At 43.2% G+C, this 25,068-nt stretch overlaps 1 protein-coding gene across 2 annotated transcripts; it reads left to right on the top strand.

Moving 5' to 3' along the window:
* The first annotated feature begins 1,796 nt into the window (after window positions 1–1,796).
* On the top strand, window positions 1,797–24,721 carry api5 (apoptosis inhibitor 5). Of its 2 annotated transcripts, none has more exons than XM_084334271.1 (14): window positions 1,797–2,109; window positions 3,175–3,336; window positions 4,207–4,300; window positions 4,428–4,493; window positions 5,539–5,690; window positions 7,661–7,867; window positions 9,142–9,246; window positions 9,608–9,697; window positions 10,004–10,188; window positions 11,980–12,073; window positions 17,563–17,619; window positions 18,388–18,467; window positions 18,751–18,860; window positions 24,023–24,721. In XM_084334271.1, exons 1-14 carry the CDS (start codon window positions 2,035–2,037, stop codon window positions 24,100–24,102), a joined length of 1,557 nt encoding a protein of 518 aa, XP_084190397.1. In that variant the 5' UTR covers window positions 1,797–2,034; the 3' UTR covers window positions 24,103–24,721. The 2 variants fall into 2 exon arrangements, with proteins under 2 accessions (XP_084190397.1, XP_084190396.1); XM_084334270.1 differs by having other exon boundaries at window positions 18,751–18,890.
* Window positions 24,722–25,068: the final 347 nt, after the last annotated feature.

Below are 25,068 nucleotides of genomic sequence, written 5' to 3'. Positions count from 1 at the left end.
AAGCGGGAACAATTATTTGAGACAGACATTGAATAAATATGACAACTAAAATAAAGAAATCTGATTTTAAAACAGTTATGTGCTGAAGCAGGGAGGTTTGTGGGTAAACCCTGTTTATAATAGATATTGCAAACTATCTGGGTAACCAATCACCAATTGTAGTCATTGTAATTATTTCAGAATACTGAAATACAGGATTCCAATGCTGGGTAAGAATCCAATATGAGCAACAAGGAACCGTCTAAACTAAAGAACTCAGGAAATGGGTATAAAACTATTTCAAAGGCCTTGAATATACTATAATAGCAAATGTCCAAACCCCCTCCAATGTACAGTTTCTTCCCCCTCAAATGTATATACTCTCTTTTAGAAACTCTCTTAAACAGTACTGTATTTGTATATCTTGTATGTCATAAATGTCTGGATGTAACCACTGTCTATCTGTATGTCGTGTATGTCAAATGTTATGATGCATTGAAAATGGGGGACCCTAGGGCGGTTAGGTGGCGTAGCGGAGATTGCGTTCGTCACCAACCCCGGAGCTGTGAGCTGGATTCGCCTGTTCGAATCCAGCTCACAGCTCCGGGGTTGTCACCAGCTTGGCTGGCCGCTCACACTAATACAATTGGCAGTATTAGAGGGTGGGAGAAGCTGGCGGGGTGGGTCCGGGTCGTTGTAAACAGCGACTCCTACAGTTCGGTCGGGGCGCCTGCTAAGCGCGGATAGGACCCGAGTGGGATAGTGTGATCCTTCCACACGCTACGCCCTCTCAGGGAGGATCCGCGCTGCCAGGTGAAAAGAAGCGGTTGATTGGCTGGACGTGTGTCGGAGGAAGCACGTGATAGCCTCCACTCTCCCAGATGATCTGACTGTGGCGGGTAGGTGCGCAGCGACCAGGAAGGGGATTGGGAATTGGCATACGACTAACATTGGGATGGGATTTAAGCCACTGACTATTGGTTTATTGTAGTGTATTCATACTTGTACTACTGTTTATATAATACTGTACATACATTAGTTTAGCATATAGACTACAATATATTTGCATTTGTTAGCCATGCTAGTGATCTAAACAAGCAATCCATGCCAAATCTAGATATGTAAAAGGTGAAAGACTCACACTTGCATCTATGTTCAGGGGACCCTGATGTAACCAAGACAAACGTCTTTCTCTGGTCTGCATCCCCTTAACAATTGTGTGTATTGAGCCGTACTGTATTGTACCCATTCTGCAATCTGTTAAATAAAGTTTTCATTCATTCATTCATTCATTCAGTGTGAAGGGGTCCTCAGAGCGCCGGTCCGCGTCTATTCGAAAGGCAACCGGTTTATGCGTTTTGCGAATCTGATTGGCCACTGATGTTTCTGGTCGTGTGACATGTGCGCCCCAATCGCGTGACGCCCATTTCCGCCTCGACCAGCAGCAAACTACCTAACGCCTAGTTTATCACTGGTTAAGCTTAGGCGACTCTTTCGAAGTTGGTTAGAGTTTGGAATCAGGGCTGGCGTTCTATCGCCCTGCTCTAAGACTAACTCTAACCTTAACCAACTTCGAAAGAGTGCCTAAGCTTAACCAGTGAAAGAACTTGCCGTAACACGATTGGTGCGACCAGAAACAGCAGTGGCCAATCAGAGCGCAAAACGCGAACGCGGAAGCATAAACCGGTTGCCTTTCGAATAGACGCCGCCGGTCCTGAGAGCGTCGCTCTGCGGCTCTGCAGCTGGATACTATTGTGGTACAAGCGGCGCGCTTCATGAAACGTGCGCATGCGTCGTTAACAGTCCTTCCGTAGCGAGCCAGGCTAGTGAACGTCGCCGGAGCGGACAGCGGGGTTTTTATTCACAGCTTTCTCGACATTTCCTTTCCCCCGTCCCCCTTTTCCAAATTACAGGTTTGCCGTAGCGTTAATATAATATTGTTTGCGTGTTGCAGTCATTTAAAACGAAGAAAGAAGTGACCCCCGTGAAGAAGGTATATCTGCGGAATATATTTAGCGTTGTTTGTTATCTTAGCACGCAGCCCGACGCACGCTGATGGCGGTCACCATCGAGGAGCTGTATCGCAACTATGGGATCCTTGCTGATGCTAGTAAGGAGAACCTTAGCCAGGTAAATAAACACAGTCTTGTTTTCTAACCAAATTCAGACCCAGTTCATTTCTGTTGCGTTAGCTAGTGTCTACATGGCCTGCTAAGGTAGAGGCTGAGGTAGGTACACGGTACAATAGGGGATATCTGCAGAGCCGCAAGCCCAACGTCTGGGCGGGGCTTGGTGGCTTGGACTAGGTTTGAATGTTGGGCTTGCGGCTCTGCAGATATACCCTACTCAAACGTTACCGCAGCTGTCGCTAGCTTGCCTTACATAACGGCTAACTCTCTGGACATGCTAAGCTAGTAGTGTTAGCTAGCAAGCTAGCTTAGCCTTAGCTACCGATCATACTGAAGAGCAAACTCAAACATGTCTCTTGCTTTTCATTTTTTGAGTTGATGATAGTCTCTTTTGATCTTACTGTTAACTTATCACAGGATAACTAGTAACTAAAACGCCAGTCCTTCTCTATTTGAGGTCTACTCTCAGCCAATCAAAATGATATGTGAACAGAAACTTAAGATGAATAGAATATACAGAAACTCACTATGAATTGAAAATGGGGGACCCTGATGTAAACAAGACAAACGTCTTTCTCTGATCTGCATCCCCTTAACAATTGTGTGTATTGAGCCGTACTGTATTGTACCCATTCTGCAATCTGTTAAAGAAAGTTTTCATTCATTCGATAAGATATTCCTTTATTGACCCACTTGGGGAAATTGAGGCAGCATGGGGGAGGGGGAGGCACAGGTAGAAGACATGATGCAGGTCATATAATTATAGTACAGTACAGTGGAGAAGTAAAAATAGGCAGTGTAAACAATATATATATAACAATATAATTAACTCTGGACATGCACATATGGGCAAGTAGGCAGTGTAAAAATATCATATATTGGCCAATACGAATTGAGTAGGAACAGAACCCTTTTCCTTATGACCATCCTAAGGTCATCACAAGGTTCACTCAATGGCATTGGCACCCTAACAAAATGCGATATTTTCAGTCCAATTAAAACAGTATTGCATAGCTGACGGAGCACTAATGTTTGTATACTGATGGGTTCCTTCCTTTGTCTGTAGCACAAAGACGCCTATCAGGTGATCCTGGATGGGGTGAAGGGGGGAGCTAAGGAGAAGCGCTTGGCAGCACAGTTCATCCCCAAATTCTTCAGTAGCTTCCCTGAACTGGCTGACGCAGCCATTAACGCCCAGCTGGACCTCTGTGAAGATGAAGACGTGTCGGTAAGTGGTAACGCTCTGGTGTGTGGCCGCTTGCTCTCAGTGGATGGTGTGTGGAAGTAACGTGTGTGGGGGCGACAGTGGATCAGGAGGTAGAGCAGTCTTCTGGTAATCCGGAGGTTCCTGGTTTGATTCCCGCTCCTCCTGGGCAGCGTGTCGAAGTGTCCTTGAGCAAGACACTTAACCCCTAATTGCTCCCGATGAGCATGTTGGCACCTTGCATGGTTGCCTCTGCCATCGGTTTGTGAGTGAATGGGTAAAAATGTGAGGAACAAATTGTAAAGCGCTTTGGATAAAAGCGCTATATAAATGCAGCCATTTATAGCAGGTCCATACCCCCGGTAGCTCAAGTAGAGCATGGCACTTTGCCAGGTTCCAAATGAAAAGGCAAACTTTGAGCAATTCATCCAACGTCTCCTTAAAAGTTTCTCAGAGAGGTGCATGTATATGTAAAATTCTTCATCCACGTTCAAACCGTGGAAACGGCTGTCCAAAAAGGAATTATATGCACACTCGCCGGTCAGACTCTGAGGATAGTTTTAAATGGAGACGTTGATCCCCCAACACACACAAACAAACAAACCAGTCACTACAGTTTGGCTAGAGAGAAATAGGTTAATGGCACAAACATTTGAGCGTTCTAGGCTGCTTATGGGAGTAAGCACCCTATACAAGGCTAGGGTTCAATTTCCCCATGTAGTTAAATTTATATAGCATGGCACCAACACTGCCAGGGTTGGGGGTTCTGTTCCCTCCCCTCAGGAGCAGCCCTGCAAGCACTACAAGTGGCCACTATATGTTTACATGATGAATGGTTAAGGCTGTGGTTGAATCTACTGATGATTGCTTGTTCCTCTGCTCTTCACTGTATAGATTCGGCGGCAGGCCATCAAGGAGCTCCCGCGATTTGCAACTGGCGAGAACATCCTCAGGGTGGCAGATATTCTCACCCAGCTCCTACAAACAGGTGATGCATTTCTCTGCTCAGTCATTTGAGAGATTTCTTGTGGGCCGATTTGGACACCTGATTTCCTGAGCTTTCATTGATAACTTCATGTTATTAAAATAATCTTTTACAATTTGTGTGCTTTCAGACGACACTGCAGAATTCAACCAAGTGAACACGGCGCTCATCTCCATCTTCAAGATTGACGCCAGGGGTAGGTGTTTCACACTCTTCAACCAAATAGAGCTGTGCTCTGATAGGATGATGTGAAACTGGTTCATCTTGACCAGTGCTGTGATAGGACGATGTGAAACTCGTCCACCGTGGCCAATTTAGTTTGGGCCTAGGTTTCAGTCGGCACCATATTGTAAAAAAGGATCATGTCGGCATAATGCACTGCAGCCAGCCGCCATGGCGCAAATTGTCAACATTTCAATAATGTACAGGTAAATGAAAGTATTACTCTCACAATATCCATCACATAGGGTTGGATCTCCATGCCATTACAATCAGAGACGGGACCACTGAGAATCTTTTAGCTATTGGCGAGCGAAGGCTTAAACATCTAGTCATATTTAAAATCATGATGATGATCTTATGATGATTCTGACTGCATTTATCTATTTCTCATGCCCAAGCAAATATACTTGCAACCATAGTGCATGTTTGGAGCCAGATTACAAGCTGACATCAAAGAATAAACCAAGCCGTGATAACTAGCTAGCCTGCTAATGTTGGCTTTGACTCTCAGAGTGACACTCACAGACTTATTCTAAATAACAAAGTTGTGCAATTTATTAGTTTTGAACCCTGATATTGAAAGTTGGTTTAAACTCTAAAACTAGAGGGCTACCATGTAGCATGTCAACCCAGGTAGAAAAGATTGCCTGGCTGGTGCGTGTTTAACTTTTATGCCAGGATTTCAACTCTATTAAGCGATAACCTCAACAATGTTTTCATCATGCACCATTTCAATGCAATCCTCTCTTCATACGGCTTTCTAATTTAGACCCACTACTGTGACATATTGTATATTGATGTAAGTGTAGGACACTGTAGTCTTGACATAGTCTTCCTCAAGGACACTTCGACACGCTGCCAGGAGGAGCCGGAATCGAACCAGGAACCTTCTGATTACCATATGACCGACCGCTCCACCTCCTGAGCCACTGTCGCCCCAGCCAGTTGTGTACTAGTGATTGTGATCCAGGTCAACCCGTGTCTCTTCTGCACTAACTTGCGTCCCCTCCCTCTCCCAGGAACTCTCGGAGGTCTATTCTCGCAGATCCTGCAGGGGGAGGACATTGTCAGGGAGAGGGCCATCAAGTTCCTGGCGGCCAAACTGAAGAGCCTGCCGGAGGACGTCATGACGAAGGAGGTGGACGACTACGTCTTCACAGAGACTAAGAAGGTGCGTTGCCGGCGGAGAAGTAGTTTTGTGGTTCTCGCTGGAGGGATCATGTGTCGAGATCAGCGCAAAGGGGTCTGTGCTCTGTGTTGAGTATACCCGTCATTTGGGTGCAAAAGCTCACGCAAACATTTTATGGTCTCAATGAAGTCAAAGCCCATTCACTGTCTGGAAACACACTCTTGTGTTGATGTCTGATGCAGGCTGTTGCAGGTCTTCATGGCGTGCAACGCACCCTACCGTGGTTTTACAGGAGAAAAATGGTATTGCATTTAGCTGACCTCCTCAAAACAAGCCAGGCAATTGTTTGCAGTTGTGACTTCCATAGAAAAATATTTCTGATGCATTAGTCTCGTATGACATCATACACACGAATGTACCACAAGCTTTGCGAACCGTCAGGCCCTGCCTTGTAGAAACACTGCTCAATTATGTTGCTCGCCAATGGCTTCAGCATAGCTTAACCTTTTGAGCTGCTACTGTGAAATTCTGTAAGATAAGCATGCGCATTCACAAATGTATATCGTTTAGTTTGTTGTTTTCCAGGAAATTAAAAACATCTATTTTGAATTTGTGGGGCCATTTAACACAGACAGGCCACATTATTCTGAAACACAGGCGTGCGCACTCATACATGTATATATATTAATTGTCGACTTTGCTGGTTTCTTTTATTTGCATCTTTACTTCGTCCAACAACACAGAACCGGTAGCGTTATCTCTTAACTTCCAAACATTGTCAGAATTTGAGGCTATGTAAATCCAGTGTTGCCTGAGGTGTCCAATTTAGCACCAGTTCTATCACTTTAACGCGTGGCGGCATTTCCAATTATTCTCTGGCGAGTTTGAGGCTACGTCACGGCGTCACCGCTCACGTGAATCTAGTGTTGCCCGTTACACCAGTTGGTCATCTTCAACATGTGTCTGATCTAGCACCAGTTTGCCGTTTTCGTCGCAGACGCCTCCGTATGATCTAACACTGGTTCTCTGTCTTCATGTTTGGCCCAGCACGTTGTGCATAGTTGCATCACTTGGTCACCATTATTCCATGATGATTACTGCTGAAGCTTCATAGCCCAAAATGGTCCCAAAATAAATGGAAGGCAAGAATTCTGATTCAACCAATCAAATAATCATAGCGTAACGCGGACCATAGAAATGAGTCGAAACCAGCCCCCCCCCCAGATGGTGACGGTACCAGATCAGTGAATCACAAAATGAGAAAAACATTGTTTTAAAGTTTGTTTGTAAGTAATGTTAGCTGAATGGGGAAAATGTAAGACCAAAGTGTAAACTTGCACACCACAAGAGCTAAAACTTTTAAGGGTCTCAATCATTGGCTAATTTCTTTTGTGCCGTGCAGCCATGCTGCTGTGTTGCCTCCAAAGAGGCCCAGCGGTTACTTTATCAACGTTTGAATCTGGCTGTGTGCGGAGCCTGGGAAGTCACCTCTATGTGTAGTTACTAGTTTGTGGTATTCAGGTTTTCTAGGCAATATAAACCATTCACTGCTGAGAATTGAATCTCCTTTGCAAAGTCCAGTATTGTAACATTCCCCTACTCTTGACCCTCAAATTAAAGCTGAACGTCTGCACTTAAAACACATCTTGATTGTTTCATGCAGTTTTCCAATCCTGCCTCAAGACCCATCTCTTTACTGCCTCATCTCTTAGCCCCCCCCCTCTCCAATCATTTTTGTGTTTGTCTGTTTTTGTCTCACTACCACCACCCCTTAGTGTAAAGCAACTTTGCGTTCTAGAAAAGTTGTAACATAAATGACATAAATTATCATAACTTTTTTCAAAGTTTTTTGGGGGGATGGGGGGGTCACTCACCTGTCTAAATGCAGGCACCCAGAAGTAGGTCCCAACCCATTGTTTGAAAGCCACTGACCCATATAGTAGGTTGACACCACGCCTCCCGAGGAGGTGAAAGAAAAGCAATGTCACCAACTGACCCCTCTGAACCACCAGGTGCTGGAGGACGTGACCGGCGAGGAGTTTGTGTTGCTGATGCGAGTGGTGTCGGGCCTGCGGGCGCTGCAGACGGTGAGCGGACGGCAGCAGCTGGTGGAGCTGGTGGTGGAACAGGCCTTCCTGGAGCAGGCGCTCAACCCGGCTGACCCCGACATAGTGGACCGCCTGCTGCAGTGCACGCGACAGTGCCTGCCCCTCTTCTCTGTGAGTGAAGGCTCAACAACACTAGGGCTGACCCCGACTAGTCGGCTAATGAATCGAAAGGAGCCGTAGTCGACTGCCAACCTCTTAGTCGAATGCAAAAAATATATAATAATAATATATATACGTATATTAGGGCTGGGCGATATGGCCAAAAAATAAAATTTCAGATTTTTTCATACCACATCCGATTTACGATTTTAATCGATTTTTTTCTCTTAAAAACTAGAAACGCCAAGGAAATCATTCAATTAAGCTTTGTTTTTATTTTACACAAAAGTATCAAACCAAGATGAATTTCCCTATTGGGATTGAAGTGCAAACCTAACTTTCACCTATCTTCACTTAAAGGAAAACGCCAACATTTTGGGAAATTAGCTTATTTGCCATCTTCCCTGGAGTTAGACAAGAAGATACATACCTTTTTCTTCTCTGTGCGTGCATTAGGCTTAGGGAACAGCCGCTCTGTTAGCGTAGCTTAGCTTCATCACTGGAAGTGGGCCAGACCTGTTCCCTACAGTCACGAAATACACTCTAAATACAACTCCAAAACGTTCCTGTAAACATGTTGTGACCTGTGTATTTACCACGTGGAGAAATAAAAAATAATTGAATTCGACAATTACGTTTTCTAAGCAAATATACTCAGAACAATTTTTTGCCTAACCACTCCTCTTGGGGCGCAGTCAGTACTAACGTGACGCTGTGTTTGTTTACATTCTCATTTCATTCAAAGGATCCGAACCGATTGAAGTTTATGGATACCATGACTTAAAATCCTCTTACGTTGACGATTAAAAGCCTCCCCATTTTAGAAAACAGTATTCCCATGGCTGGTGTTGATATGCTGCTACTGTAGCTAACGAAAACCAACAACCGGACACTCGAGCAGATAATGAGGGTAATAACTTCCGGTCGGGGGGTTCCAAAATAAAAGAGCGACGTCTATAGCAGTGGAAATAAGTTTATTTTGTACATTATCTAACGTTAACACGAACCTAAACTAACTTTAGGTTAGTTGTAACGTTAGTTTAGGTTCGTGTTAACTAATTCCTAATTGTATTATCATTCCAAACCTCACCTATTTTTATAATGCATTTAACCCTGCAGTGCTTTTATGTTTTTAGGGTCAGAACTGACCCATTTCATAGTTAAACATCACTGAAACACCCATAAACATGTACCCCCCCCCCCCCCCCCAGCGTGTAACAATACATTTAACCAGTGTTGGAAATGAGATAACTTTGTTGACCCTTTTTCTTTCTACCACCCTCTAGAAAAATGTCCATTCCACGCGTTTTGTCACCTACTTCTGTGAACACGTCCTGCCCAACCTCAGCTCCCTGGCCAGTCCTGTGGCTGAACTGGACATCCAGCTGGAGGTCAGTGCTTTTCTTGCTGCTTCTCAACCTGGGATCTGGGGGTTGAGGGAGTTCCAGGGGGGGGGGGGGGCTTTTACTTCTGGTTACTCTGTTATCTGGTGAAAGAGAGAGTGAGAAGTTTGTTGAGAGACGACGATCAGGAAACTCCATTGTTGTAGTTCTTCAAAACTAAATTAGCACCTTTCTACTGCCGATATTTCTGAGCGAGAACGCTTTGGCCAGCCACATAGAGATTTAATCGGGTATGCCTCAATCTGGTAAATATGTTTAATGTTTGCCGTGGAATTCTTATAGTTTAGGAGAATTTAGGGGCTTGGGAATGAATATGCAATGTCTCCAAACGTGGTGTGTGCGTGTGCAGGTACTGAAGCTGCTGGCTGAGATGAGTCCATACTGTGGGGACATGGAGAAGCTGGAGGCCAATCTCACCATGCTGTTTACCAAGCTACTGGTGAGAAAACACAGGCTTGTCTTTCTGCTCTAGTTTATAATGCTGCCTGCCAACAGAAGCTGCTGTCCTGTGGTCTATGAATTTAGATAATCACAAACGCATAAGATACTTCAGAATGATTGCTATTACGTGTATTGCAAGGGTTTGATAGTTATATTATCAGTATGTATTTGTATGTACCAGACCTGCATTAAGTACATGTGTAACATTCCATTTCTTTATCTGTATTTGTCTTTGTTTCCCTCACTCTTTCTTTCTCTCTTTCTGTCTTATCTCTTTCCTCTCTCTCACTCACTGGGTGAGTAGGAGTTCATGCCCCTGCCTCCAGCAGAGGAAGGAGAGAATGGGGAGAACACTCCCATGGAGGAGCCCAAGTTGCAGTTCAGCTATGTGGAGTGTCTTCTCTTCGGCTTCCACCAGCTGGGCAAAAAGCTACCGGACTTCCTCATCGACAAGGTGGACGCAGAGCGCGTCAAAGACTTCAAGATCAGGTGTGTTGGGGGCGGGATTCTCAAGGGACAGTGGTTCTCAACCTAAAAACACGGAACTCTGTTGGATACTAACTCTTCTTATGGTCTATACTATGCACTAGGGGTGTAACGATGCATCGATTAATCGAAATGCATCGATTCTAATGTGACGATTCAACTGCATCGACTTGAAAATGTTAATAGATTATAATCGAGAAAAAAAATGTTTATTTTTGTGTATTGTTTTTATTGACCTATAGTCCATTCATGCTGAGTGATCAGTTCCCCCAGCCACATTTGTGTATTTAAATTTTTTTGGGGAATTAACTGATGGGAAATTAATCGAATCGAATCGTGGTCAAATGAAGAGATTTCATGATGCATTGAATCGTTGCCTGAATAATCGCAATCGAAATAAATCGGGTCGCATCGTTACACCCCTACTATGCACTTTGGCAATACCATTTACCCTTTGACCACCAGAGGTGTATCACTGTTAGACAAACAAGACCATTTACCCTTTGACCACCAGAGGTGTATCACTGTTAGACAAACAAGACCATTTACCCTTTGACCACCAGAGGTGTATCACTGTTAGACAAACAAGACCATTTACCCTTTGACCACCAGAGGTGTATCACTGTTAGACAAACAAGACCATTTACCCTTTGACCACCAGAGGTGTATCACTGTTAGACAAACAAGACCATTTACCCTTTGACCACCAGAGGTGTATCACTGTTAGACAAACAAGACCATTTACCCTTTGACCACCAGAGGTGTATCACTGTTAGACAAACAAGACCATTTACCCTTTGACCACCAGAGGTGTATCCCTGTTAGACAAACAAGACCATTTACCCTTTGACCACCAGAGGTGTATCACTGTTGGACAAACAAGACCATTTACCCTTTGACCACCAAAGGTGTATCACTGTTAGACAAACAAGACCATTTACCCTTTGACCACCAGAGGTGTATCACTGTTAGACAAACAAGACCATTTACCCTTTGACCACCAGAGGTGTATCACTGTTAGACAAACAAGACCATACCCTTTGACCACCAGAGGTGTATCACTGTTAGACAAACAAGACCATTTACCCTTTGACCACCAGAGGTGTATCACTGTTAGACAAACAAGACCATTTACCCTTTGACCACCAGAGGTGTATCACTGTTAGACAAACAAGACCATTTACCCTTTGACCACCAGAGGTGTATCACTGTTAGACAAACAAGACCATTTACCCTTTGACCACCAGAGGTGTATCCCTGTTAGACAAACAAGACCATTTACCCTTTGACCACCAGAGGTGTATCCCTGTTAGACAAACAAGACCATTTACCCTTTGACCACCAGAGGTGTATCACTGTTAGACAAACAAGACCATACCCTTTGACCACCAGAGGTGTATCACTATCATCATTTGGTTAGGGATATTCCAGTTACAATACCAATTTGCTTGGATATGAAAGATTATCGGAATTAATGCTGTAAATTGTACAAGGAACTCTAACATGGTGCATTATTCAAAAATATTACATTTACATTACATTTAAGAATTGACCACAAAGCAGTTACATTCATGTAATTTTTATTTAACATGACCAACACACTCGACACAATATAGCATATATATATTTTAAATATTGATCTGGTTTTTTATTAATCAATATTTTAATAGATTATTTAGAGGGAGTGCACACGCTAGCTTTAATCTCTTTGAGAAATACCTTATGTGAATCGGGACAGCATGAACTGGCGTTGTGTGTGACAAGGTGTTTGTCTTTGTTTCCATGGTGCTACAGGTTACAGTACTTCGCCCGTGGCCTGCAGGTTTACATCAGGCAGCTCAGAGTTACACTGCAGGGCAAGACGGGAGACGCACTGAAGACGGACGAGGTAACTTAACTTCTCCCCACTTATAACTCATGACACAGATCCATCGCTGGTGCTTGTGAGACATACAAGGGGGAAATGCAGACTTGAGTGGACTTCCATTTAAAAGGGACATATTATGGAAAATGGGTTTTGCGATGTCTTTGTGTATTTGGTTGAGTGAACGATTACCGGTAGATTAATTTTCGATCAGTTAATTACCCAAAAAAATTTCAATACACAAATGTGGCTGGGGGAAATGATTCACTCGGCATGAATGGACTATAGGTCAATAAAAACGATACGCACCAAAAAAAAACATACAAGATGTTTTATTTCGATTAATTTAGATTATAATCTATTCTAACATTTTCAAATCGATGCAGTTGAATCGTCACATTAGAATCGATGCATTTCGATTAATCGATGCATCGTTACACCCCTAGTATGTCCCCCTTAACCCTTTAATCGCCAAGGACGACTTAACACGTCATTCTCCGCCATGCGTAATCTGCCAATGACGTCTTACAGCGTCTTTGAGATCAATATTTAAAAAATCTGTCATGGCAATCATATTTCACCCACGGAGACTTGAGACTTGCTGTGGATCTCCTCAACTCTCCAACGGTTCCAGACCGCCATCTGGTGGCCGATCGGCGAATCGCCAAAACCGGAAGTGACGCGCCGGAAGTGGTGCTCACCCATATTCCGTCCGGCCACTCGCTATCGCTAGCGGGACTCCAGCTCGACACACTGGATAGCGATCCGTTGCCAATAACTCGATAAACAACATGATTTGGACGTATATAGCATTATACAACCTGGAAATGGATCGCATATAACAACATCCCATAATAGCGATATTTCTGCTCCACGCTGATCACCCAGCGGTCAGAGGAAGCTGCGGTGAGTTTCAGCGTGTTTGATTATTATTAAACATACACACTGCTCCGATCAACATATCACCTAGGCCTGTCACGATAACACATTTTGCTGGGCGATTAATTGTCCCAGAAATTATTGCGATAAGTGATATTATTGCGGTTTTGAGAGAAATAATTTTTTTGAGAAATGTATTTCCCAAAAGTTTTCAATCAACTTTTTTTTTTACTAATATAATGATAATAGCATAATAATGCAAGGAAACCGTTTCAAAGTGCAATAAACCTTTATTTAACATTGGAAGACATTTTAAATATCCTAAATTACTACCTAACCAATCAGATATGAGGTAGCGTCAGAAGCAGAGTAACCTTGTTCCCAGTTTTATCTCCGTGAGAGCAATGATAAAACGAGCAGAGCAATGTGTGTGGACAAGAGGCGGGTTGCTACGTTTACTGTAGGAAGGGGCTTTTAGACCCATGTTTTTATTTTTTGCTTCGAAAAGAGGGACATCCTCTCAATATGCGGGACGTGGGACATTAGGTAAAATGGCTGTGCAGTATACAACCAAAAGCGGGACACCTGGTCACCCTAACTGTGGCTCGCGTTTGTTTACTGTGGCTCGCGGATTATGTGATGGGCAAGCTACTTGGAAAATGTAGTAAGCTACACTACCAGTTACTCTCGATTAAAATATAGCTCAACAATAATCAAATAAACACAAATATATACTATCTCTATTGGAATGGAGACTTTTCAGCACAGGATAAACTAGGGATGGGCAAAAAAAAACAGATCGATTGATCACATGATGTACTTGAGTACTCGTGGAGGAAAACGCTGTACAAAATAAACGTCTTTTCCGGTGTTTTAGACTTTGCTCTTTTATTTTGAAACCCACCGACCGGAAGTATTGTTGTTATTATCCTAGCAGAACCTATGAGCGGACAACTTGTGTTGTCCGGTTCTGTGTTTTTGAGCTAATGATAAAACAAATGTTGAGATTGTTGGTGAACAACTAACTTTAGGTTAGTTTTAACGTTAGCTACTAACGTTAGATGCAGCTACTACAGGCAATCAACGATGAGGAGGAAGCATCATAGCATCAACACTAGATCTTTAATCTTTATTTAGCAGTCCAGTTTCTCCGGGCAGTAGTGCTTGTGCTTGGTTTCATGAAATATTTGTTAAGCTTAGCTTGTTTGGCCATCTCTCTCTCTCGCTCGTATACCTGTTTGTCGTTATGGTGGCCAGGCAGGCTCAAAAAAAGAAAGAAAAAAAGATTCACATCCGAGCGGCGCCATCCGCGCTTTATCAGAGTGAAGCAACAATGAAACAAATGTAATGATTGTTTCGTTCATCGCATAGGCTATTTAATTTTAGCCTATTTTAATACAATTCAAATAATAAAATTGTGCTTAGAGGAATTATTTTCACCGGACATTATGACCGGAGAGATTTAAATATTCGGACTTCAACATATTTTGCCGGTCAAATAACGGTAATTACCGGCTAACGGAAACGCTGGTTGGGTGTACTATCTCTTCTGGTAGCTTGTTGGGTGTACTATCTCTTCTGGTAGCTTGTTGGGTGTACTATCCCTTCTGGTAGCTTGTTTGGTGTACTATCTCTTCTGGTAGCTTGTTGGGTGTACTATCTCTTCTGGTAGCTTGTTGGGTGTACTATCTTCTGGTAGCTTGTTTGGTGTACTATCCCTTCTGGTAGCTTGTTGGGTGTACTATCCCTTCTGGTAGCTTGTTGGGTGTACTATCCCTTCTGGTAGCTTGTTGGGTGTACTATCTCTTCTGGTAGCTTGTTGGGTGTACTATCCCTTCTGGTAGCTTGTTTGGTGTACTATCTCTTCTGGTAGCTTGTTGGGTGTACTATCTCTTCTGGTAGCTTGTTGGGTGTACTATCCCTTCTGGTAGCTTGTTTGGTGTACTATCTCTTCTGGTAGCTTGTTGGGTGTACTATCTCTTCTGGTAGCTTGTTGGGTGTACTATCTTCTGGTAGCTTGTTTGGTGTACTATCCCTTCTGGTAGCTTGTTGGGTGTACTATCTTCTGGTAGCTTGTTGGGTGTACTATCCCTTCTGGTAGCTTGTTGGGTGTACTATCTCTTCTGGTAGCTTGTTGGGTGTACTATCCCTTCTGGTAGCTTGTTTGGTGTACTATCTCTTCTGGTAGCTTGTTGGGTGTACTATCCCCTCTGGTAGCTTGTTGGGTGTACTATCTCTTCTGGTAGCTTGTTGGGTGTACTATCCCCTCTGGTAGCTTGTTGCGTGTACTATCTCTTCTGGTAGCTTGTTGGGTGTACTATCCCTTCTGGTAGCTTGTTTGGTGTACTATCTCTTCTGGTAGCTTGTTTAATAATAATAACGTTATTTGTATAGCACTTTTCATACAGAGGTTGCAGTTCAAAGTGCTTCACAACAGAAAAAAATACAGGCATGAGCGAGCATAGCAAGGTATGGTAAATCAGTGTTTAACATTAGGATCTAACATCCTAATAGGCTCTCTATTCAGTAATACAAATAATAAAATAGTTTAAAATGATTAAGTTTAAAAATAGTCTAAAAATTATAAAATAGAACGGACATACAACAGTAAAAAATACTTGCATAAGCGAGCATAAAAATAAAAAAAATTAAATAGCAAGGTTACAGTGAAAAGTGTGATAAGATTGTTCAAGCAGATGAAAATGGCCCAGTTAGGAGAATCAACCTTGGCACGATGTACCTAACTGGAATGGTAAACAACTTTGCTAGATTTAGGTCAAAAGTCATCTTCTCCTCACAACAGAGCATCACTCTAACATACATATGAATTTCATTGGACGTGTATGAAAGTAGGTAGGGTAAGAATATAGCTCTGTTTACAGTTTGATTCAGTAATACAAATAATAAATAGTTTAAATATAGCTCTGTTTACAGTTTGATTCAGTAATACAAATAATAAATAGTTTAAAATGATTCAGTTTAAAAATAGTCATCAGTAAGAAGTAAAAAGTGTGATAACCGACACATGAATTTGATAGGCAGTGTATAAAAGTAGGCAGGGTAAGAATAGTGCAGGTAAGTACAATTTGTGTCAGGATATCCCTGATGTTTCTATAATAATATTTCCCCTTGCCACTAGGTGGTAGCAGATATCTATCTTCAGATATTTGCCTGCATTACCCCACAGTGAAATGCCTGAGCAAAGAGATAGGTTTTAAGCTGTCTTTTAAAGATGTCCAGCGAGTTGGCTTCTCTGATGTTTTGGGGTAGTTTGTTCCACAGTTTTGGGGCATAGTTGATAAAGGCTGCATTACCGATCCTCTTTTGACTGTTTCTGGGAGTGTTGGCGATGTAGCTAGGTCCCTGTCCATTTAGAGCTTTGTATGTAAGGAGAAGGACCTTAAAGTCAATTCTAAATGTTACAGGAAGCCAGTGTAAAGCAGCTAAGACTGGACTAATGTGCTCTCTCCTTTTGGTTCTAGTTAGCAGTCGGGCTGCAGAGTTTTGGATTAGCTGAAGCCTCTCTGTGGTTTTCTTAGGGAGACCTGTGAAAACTGCATTACAGTAGTCTAACCGGCTAGATATGAATGCATGAATTAGCTTCTCAGCATCGTTCTGATTAATAAATGGTCGTACTTTTGCTATATTTCTGAGATGGAAGAACGATGTTTTCGTCACTTTGCTAATATGAGAATTGAAGTTCAGTTCTGAATCTATGATAATCCAGAGACTAGTAACCTCAGATTTGATCCAAGGGGTTAGTCCTCCCAGGTTCTTTATTAATGTTTCTTTTAGTTTTGGGGCCGATAATTAGAATTTCAGTTTTGTTCTCGTTTAGTTTCAGGAAGTTCTTACTCATCCATTTATTTATTGCCAGTAAGCAGTCTGTAATGGAGCTAATCGCTTTATCATTTGGTTCAGCAGATATGTACAGTTGTGTATCATCCGCATAGCTATGGAAATCTACATTATGTTCTCTGATGATATCACCCAGCGGTAACGTGTAAAGGGAGAAGAGTAAAGGACCTAAGCAACTCCCTTGTGCAACTCCATAGTTGTTGTCGTATATATCAGACATGTGATCTCCTAGTTTAACATAGAATTTCCTCCCTCTGATGTATGTTTTAAACCAGCCCAGCACATGGTCTGAGAAACCGACATGGTTTTCAAGACGATCGATTAGAATATCGTGATCGATTGTATCAAATGCTGCACTGAGATCTAGCAAGATAAGGATGGAGATCTTATTCTCATCAGAGTTTAGCCTGAGGTCACTGATCATTTTGGTGAGGGCAGTTTCAGTGCTATGATATTTTCTGAATCCTGACTGAAATTCTTCTAAGATGTTGTTTTCTTCAAGAAAGGAATTTATTTGAACTGAAACTATCTTAAGTACTTTACTAATGAATGGTAGGTTGGATATTGGACGATAATGTTTGGTGTACTATCTCTTCTGGTAGCTTGTTGGGTGTACTATCCCTTCTGGTAGCTTGTTGGGTGTACTATCCCTTCTGGTAGCTTGTTGGGTGTACTATCCCTTCTGGTAGCTTGTTGGGTGTACTATCTTCTGGTAGCTTGTTGGGTGTACTATCTTCTGGTGTGCTAAAAATGTGTTCTCTTTTGTCTGCTTTCAGAACAAGATCAAAGTGGTGGCTCTGAAGATCACCAACAACATCAACGTTCTCATCAAGGTAGACGGAGCCTAGAACTCTCTTACCGTTTTGTGGTGAATATAAGACAACAAAATAAATCTGAAAACGGGCCGCCGTCTTGTTTTTGGGGTCTAGACTTTAAATGTCATTATACAATCATTAATGATGCCGCCTTCTTGGCCGTGCGGTGCCACACCTTGGTGGGAGGTTGAGAACAAGTGTCACAGAGGTTGGAGCTGGGACTGTCCCACAAGCCCCCTTTCTTTTTTATAAAAGAGGATTTTACCAAAATATTATGAAAATAACAGCCTACATCAAATATAATGATGTGTTTGGTCTTAATAAAAATGTATTTTCCCAAATATTTGCCTTTTAAGAAAAGGGGTCATCTTATAATCAGGGTTGTCTTATATTCGAACCAGTACAGTATTTACACATGTCATTCAATTGCCCTAAAATGGTATCATAGCATTATTGGCGTTCTCTGTTGACGCCAATGAGGAATGCTGACTACATGCCGTTCAGGGGAAACTCGAGGAGAATTGTATTCATTCTTTCCCTTTTATGTAACAAGTGCTCGCTGGCGGCGGGGACATTAACCCTTTCACTGCCACACGACGGAACCGGTCGCCGTCGGTTGTGTGATAGTAAAGGGTTAACCAGCTGTTGTGTGGCAGTGAAAGGGTTAACCTTCTGTGAATTGTCGCAGTGAAAGGGTTAACAGTTTTGGGGTTAAAAAGTATTCAGTTTAAAGAGAGGATCTTTATTGCATCATACCAATATTTCTACCTATATCTTTCCTTTCAGGATCTGTTCCACAATCCTCCATCATACAAGAGCACGGTGACCCTGTCCTGGAAGCCTGTCCAGAAGGCAGAGGCAGTAGCGTGAGTCATTTCCTCACTACCTCAAAGCACACTGAATGGACTTCTATTAGATACCTGAAGTTCACTTTATATCCATGTGTGAGTGGGTCCGGTGGAAAGAGGCCTGGAAACACTAGAAATTAGGATTAGACTAGTTTTTTTTTAGGTGAAATTGTTTCAGGTGGGTTCATTGTTGTCGGTGTGTAGCTATAATCATAACACCTCGCCATTGACAGTCGTCTTGTTGAATGCCACCATTGCTCTGTGGCGTGTCTCTCTCTAACCATTATGTTCTCTCATGCAGACCAAAGCGCCCGTCGAGTGAGGGGCTGCCGGGCTCAGGTGGCGCCATGAAGAAGCAGCTCCCCGTCCTGCCCAGGAGGGACGCGCGGCAGATCTACAACCCCCCCAGCGGCAAGTACAGCGCCACCATCGGCAACTATGGTGAGCGGCACTGGGGTGGCACGTCGTCCACTGTAGAGTAACGCCCAAGGCACACAGCACACGAATGAACACGGACGGGCGGGCGGCTGCCGCTTCACTTCTGCTCCCATGTTAACGGACGCTACTGTGCACACTGGCCGCAAGCGGGAGCGCGCATCGCGGGTGGCAAGCTATCTTTTCCGCTCTGGTTGGATTCGAGGCGGCGCGGGAGGCGTGCGCCACGCGACTGATTGATTGAAAATTTTATTAACAGATTGCAGAATGGGTACAGTACAGCTCTCTTTTTCTCTCTTTATTCTCCCTGCCTTTCTTTCTTTCTCTTTCTCTCTCTCCCTCTCTCCAGTCTCTTTCTCCCCCTCTCTTTCTTTCTTGTTTTCTCTCTAGAGAGAGAGGGAGGGAGAGGGAGGGAGAGAGAGGGAGAGGGAGAGAGAGGGAGAGGGAGAGAGAGGGAGAGAGAGAGAGCTCGTGCTGCTGCTGGTTCTATGGAGGGCTCCGCGCTGCAGCGTGCTCTGAAGTCGGACTCTGTGTGTCTGGCCAGGCGCGCGATCCCGCTAGGAACCCGTGCGTGAAATTTGTGCGCGTTGTATGTGCCCGAGCCGAGCCGTAAGGCTGTCCCCGAAGCCTGTTTTTGGGATTCGAACTTCGTCAGGGATTTTCGAACGAACGCTGGAACCTTCGTTTTTTTTATTATCTTTTTCCCCTCCTTTTTTCCGATTTTTCTCCCATCCCACTGTTAGTCGTTATGCCAATTCCCAACCCCCTTCCTGGTTGTTGCGCACCCCCCCCTACTGTTGGTCCGGGAGGCCGGAGACTGTCACATGCTTTCCTCCGACGCATGTGCAGCCAGCCTGGCCGCGCAGATTCTCACCGGGAGAGTGTAACGTGTGGAAGGTCACACTACCTTTCTCCAGATCCTACCCTCGCTGTGCAGGCGCCCCGACCGAGCTGTCCACAATGCCCAGGACCCACCCACGGCTTCCCTCCCCCTAACTCAGCCAAACGAGTTAGTATAGCGATCAGCCCAAGCCAAGGCAATGCTGACTCTCCGGGAGTCGAGACCGCAGCCTCTTGCATTGGTGACGAGCACAATCTCCGCTACGCCACCTGACCGCGAACCTTCGTTTTTGAATTAATTTTATTTTTTTAAATGTAAAAAAATTATCGAAATATTTTTATTCTTTTTTTTATAAATATCCTCAAACTAAATCCCCAATTTGAATAAAGTGATTAATCTGATTAAATTAGTATTTATTTTTTATTAAATAAACTTTCTTTAATGAATATAATAATAATAATCTTTTCTTTTTAATACTATCATATTAGTGTAGCCTAATCTTTATCTGCAACTGTGAAGAAAACCCCCATTGGTTTAAACAGAATGAATAGACTCATAAAAGAAATGAATTTTCTTTTTTTTCTTTTTTTTATTTGATTTAGAATTTGAATGTTAACGTAACAAACAAACGTTCCAACATTCGGGCTCAGCCTTACTGTAGAGCAATGCTAACACAAACACACTGGGTCCAGGTTGTCTACTGTAGAGCAATGCTAACACAAACACACCGGGTCCAGGTTGTCTACCATAGAGCAATGCTAACAAATGCACTCTGCCCCCCCCCCCCCCCCCTACCATACGATTTCGTTTTTTACTTAACACATTCAGTCTAATCTCACTCTTCTCATAACGTTTCACTGTGCGTGAGGTTGTTTGTAGAGCTAAATCTACATTTTATATTATTGCTATGTGTCCATTGTCATTGTCATTGAATACCAACCGGTTCGTGCTTCCGCGTTCGCGTTTTGCGCTCTGATTGGCCACTGACCTACGCTAGTACGCCCCCCTTATCTACGCCAGTTATCTACCCAAGTTCGCCTCCAAGAACAGCTGTTTAACAGCTGTTTCCGTGACTTTATGTGCGCTATAGTTCACGTAAGTTTAAAGTGCTTAGAAATGCCGATAAATGCCGGTTCATTCATGCTTTGAGGCACAATTCCTGACAGGATTTTATAATAAATTGTATTTTATAATATTGTAGCTTGACAATTTTTTTTTTTTTTTTTTTAAGATTTTTTTTTTTAGCGTTTATCGCTTTTTACTACTGGGCAGTCCAGTAGAGAGAGAGAGGAAGAACGGGAGACAGAGTGGGGGGGGAAGACATTCGGCAAATGATGCCGGGACCGGGAATCGAACCCGGGTCGGCCGTGCCGCGACACAGCGCGTTACATGGTTCGCCACTTGGGCGCCCGTAGCTTGACAATTTTAAGAAACTACGCTCTCAGCTGAGAGTCAAGAAACGACGCTCTCAGCTGCACCTCTCTGAGTCTAGAGGACTATGAATGCCAATTTCATGGGCAGTACAATTAATGAATTTACTTTCTCAGTCAGTGCTAAGTGCAGTCATCTTATGCAGCATCACTTTTCACATCAAAACAAAAGTAGAACTGTAATGTGGACTTTCGCATATTATTAACATTGACAAACATATTTACAATTAGCATTTTATAAAGTAGAACTGTAATGTTTACTTTCTCATATTATGTCAGTGTCACAGTGTGCGTAAATGTGCCCTGTGGATTATACGTGCCCCATGTAAAGTATTTAAACAACCATTAAGCAGTGTTGGGCAAGTTACTCAGGAAGTATAGGAGTTGCGGAAAGCAGGATGAGAGAGTGTAGATTTCAGTGTATCATTTAATTGCATAGTGAGACAAACAACAAACCAAAACATTGACATCTAACTTATCTTTAGATATTTACTCAACCTCTAATGTCTAATCTCTAATGCGCAGTGGGCAAGGCGCTCGCCACTAACGCAGGAGATGCTGGTATCGAGCCCAGTTCTCAGCGTTGCTACCGGCTTGGCCAGCCGTCATACCAACACAATTGGCAGTGTTAGAGGGTGGGGAAAGCCGGTGGGTGGGGATTGGACGTTGTGGACAGCGACTCCTACAGGTTGGTTGGGTGACGCCGGTGCAGCGAAAACAGGACGTATCGGGGGCAGCGTGAGCCTCCCACGTGTTACTCCTCGCCACAGAGTTCGAGCTGCTGCGGTGAAAAGATGCGACAGGCTGCCTCCTCATGTACCGGAGGGGACACGTGATGCAAGGCTTCTATCCTCACTACAGCCGACCAGTGGGAGGCATAGTCTAGCAACGTTCAAGACAGGGGAGGGAAGAATTGGAAATACGAAATTGGGATGGGAGAAAAATGGGGAGAAAAAGTGGATTAAAAGAAATTATTTAAAAAAACGTTTGGATTAAACCAAGTTGTATGCAGTGATGAACGGTCTTTCCCAGCAGAACACAAGTTAATTAACGTTACAAAGGTCACGTTATGCATGCTTAGCTTAACGTTAACTCTTTATCTGCCACGCGGTCAGTAGGCCAGCTTTTTGTGACCGTTTTCACGATAATTCATGATCTTTGTGGAGCTATTTGTAATATTCTATATTATAGCTATGGGGAAAATTGTATGGCTCATTTGACAGACACTATTTGCAGTACAACATGTAAAGAGGCGTTCGTTTCTACACACTGTAGTTTGTAGTTTATTACACGCTGAACATAGCTCATTTCCGAAAGAATCCAGTCTTTTTCCATAGATAGCGAGATAGGACGCTTTATGTGTAATAAGCCCGACTCATTCTGGTTGATTCCCTGAACCCCCAAATACTCCCAAATCAAAGGTATATAACATGTACATATGTACCTTCACAAGGGGGGGTGTAGTCTTACCCCAAAAATCCGATCGTTAGAAAAAGCCTTGTTATGACCTGTACAGCAAGCCACTGCGATCCGTTACATAAACATGTTCCACGTTCGGTAAAATAGACATAGGGGGTTCTTACCTTAGCCAGAATGTAATTACACGTTGTTTACTGGACACTAGGTTTTGAGGCGAGCGGATCTGCTTGCGATTGCTTTGGAAGAGCTATTCCCCCACATAGCGAGCCTCTGTCTCGTGCATTCATTGCCAATGAGACTTATACCCCTCATAGCCTTCCTATCCGAGTTCAAATGGTAGACGATACTGCCATCTGGTGATATTCGATCGGCATTGCCGTTCCAGCGTATGTGGCTGTGCCAAAATGATTCCGAGCGCTCCGGGCAAGTCTGTAGACTGGGGATCAAAGGAAAAAGATCAAACGATCTAATAACGAGTTTACCCGTTGTTGGTGTTCAACGCATGGTGCCCAATAACGAGTAAACTCATTGTTGGCGCAGATTGAGTTAAGATAGCAGCATGTTGTTTCAACAAATGGATTCACAAAATCGATTAGCATACAAACGTTATTGAAGACTCCTGTGACCAATAAGTAGGTAACGTCTAACTTTTACTAATTTTTTTTTCCACCACAGCAATTTTGCGCTAATTGTTCTACGTTATATTATATGCATAAATGTGCGCTATGTGCCTAAAGTCACACATCAGCGTTAGTAGGCTATAATAATCTATTATGTTCGGTCACAGAATCGATGCAGAATCGTCCACGTCCGAATCGCGATGCATCCAAAGCACATGGGCGAGCCACTAAGCATATATTAGCTAGCCACAAGCCTCGCACATGTACACAAGGCCTATTTATCGCCATGCGTGCTGTTGTAATCAATTATCAGTAGACTCAGGATTTTGGACTTGATTATACAGTAGCAGTATAGATGGTTGGGCTGAACTGACTTGATGATGGACACAGTAGCAGTATAGGTTGTGCTGAACTGACTTGATGATGGACACAGTAGCAGTATAGGTTGTGCTGAACTGACTTGATGATAGACACAGTAGCAGTATAGGTTGTGCTGAACTGACTTGATGATAGACACAGTAGCAGTATAGATGGTTGTGCTGAACTGACTTGATGATAGACACAGTAGCAGTATAGGTTGTGCTGAACTGACTTGATGATAGACACAGTAGCAGTATAGGTTGTGCTGAACTGACTTGATGATAGACACAGTAGCAGTATAGGTTGTGCTGAACTGACTTGATGATGGACACAGTAGCAGTATAGGTTGTGCTGAACTGACTTGATGATAGACACAGTAGCAGTATAGGTTGTGCTGAACTGACTTGATGATGGACACAGTAGCAGTATAGGTTGTGCTGAACTGCTGTGTTCATGTGTTCATTCCAGAGCAGCGCGGAGGCTTCAGAGGCGGTCGGGGACGAGGCTTCGGAGGCCGGGGCAGCAGGAGCCGAGGACGGCTATACTGAGCCCTCATTATCACGCATGCATGCACACACACACACACACAAATACACTCACTGAACTGCAGCACATCAGGATCTTTGCCGTTCCAAGGTTACCCCCCCCCCCCCCCCCCCCCCCGGCTCGTTCTTCTCTTTTAACATGTGTCCACATATCTCCCTCCTTTCGCCTTCCAAACACATTTGTCCAAGAAGTAGATTTTTTGTGTCCCCCCCCCCACACACACACACACACACTACCACCCCTGTAGGAACCTGCTTCACGGAAAACGGGCTCGGGACTTTTCTACCTGGTGTTTCAGCGACCCCCCTCCCCCCCCGTTCTACTCGGCCAAGGCGATAGGAAATCCTTGTTTGTTTGTTTTTTGTTTTATATTATTATTATTGAGTATTTTTGTGGAACAAAGGACTGCCAAGTTGTACTTGATCAATATTTTTGATTGTTGTAGGTTTAAAAGAAAAAAAACTTGTTTTGCAACATGGTTATGAATGCATTCTTTCTACCTTTTTATTTAATCTTCATTTTTTTAGAGCTTTAATTGGATCAGCTGAATCTTGCTACTTTGTACGAATTAATGATGCTGTTTTCATTGAATTTTTATCATAAACTTGTATGGAAGTCTCAGCTTTGTTGTGTGTTTAATAGTTCAACTACAGTGGCATTGGTGATTCTTTGTTTTTCTTTAATAGGACAGGGCGATATGAAATGCTGTTACCTATCCACTTCGTGCCTAGTGGCACATAAGGCCTTTGCATATCATGATAATCACCTGGAATCGTTCCTGGTCTTTTACATGTTAGCATTTCAGATTTTATAGATGTATTCACTAAAAGATACCAAATATACATAAATTTATACATTTACAAATATATTATACATTTTTTACCATCAAATGCTAAAAGAATGCAAGCCTATGGCTGTCAAGTGATGTGTATATATATATTATTTAAAATATTTGTTTAAATGTGTTA

This window comes from Notolepis coatsorum, assembly GCF_963971535.1.
Source record: "Notolepis coatsorum genome assembly, chromosome: 18".
NCBI lineage: Eukaryota > Metazoa > Chordata > Actinopteri > Aulopiformes > Paralepididae > Notolepis > Notolepis coatsorum.
This window is presented reverse-complemented; position numbering and strand designations above follow the sequence as displayed.

Excerpts from the sequence above, each read along its gene's own strand:
- api5 (XM_084334270.1), top strand. The coding sequence starts at position 2,035 with ATGGCGGTCACCATCGAGGAGCTGTATCGCAACTATGGGATCCTTGCT. Across the intron at positions 5,691-7,660 it reads TCTTCACAGAGACTAAGAAG|GTGCTGGAGGACGTGACCGG; the intron begins GTGCGTTGCCGG and ends CTGAACCACCAG. Across the intron at positions 12,074-17,562 it reads ACGCACTGAAGACGGACGAG|AACAAGATCAAAGTGGTGGC; the intron begins GTAACTTAACTT and ends GTCTGCTTTCAG.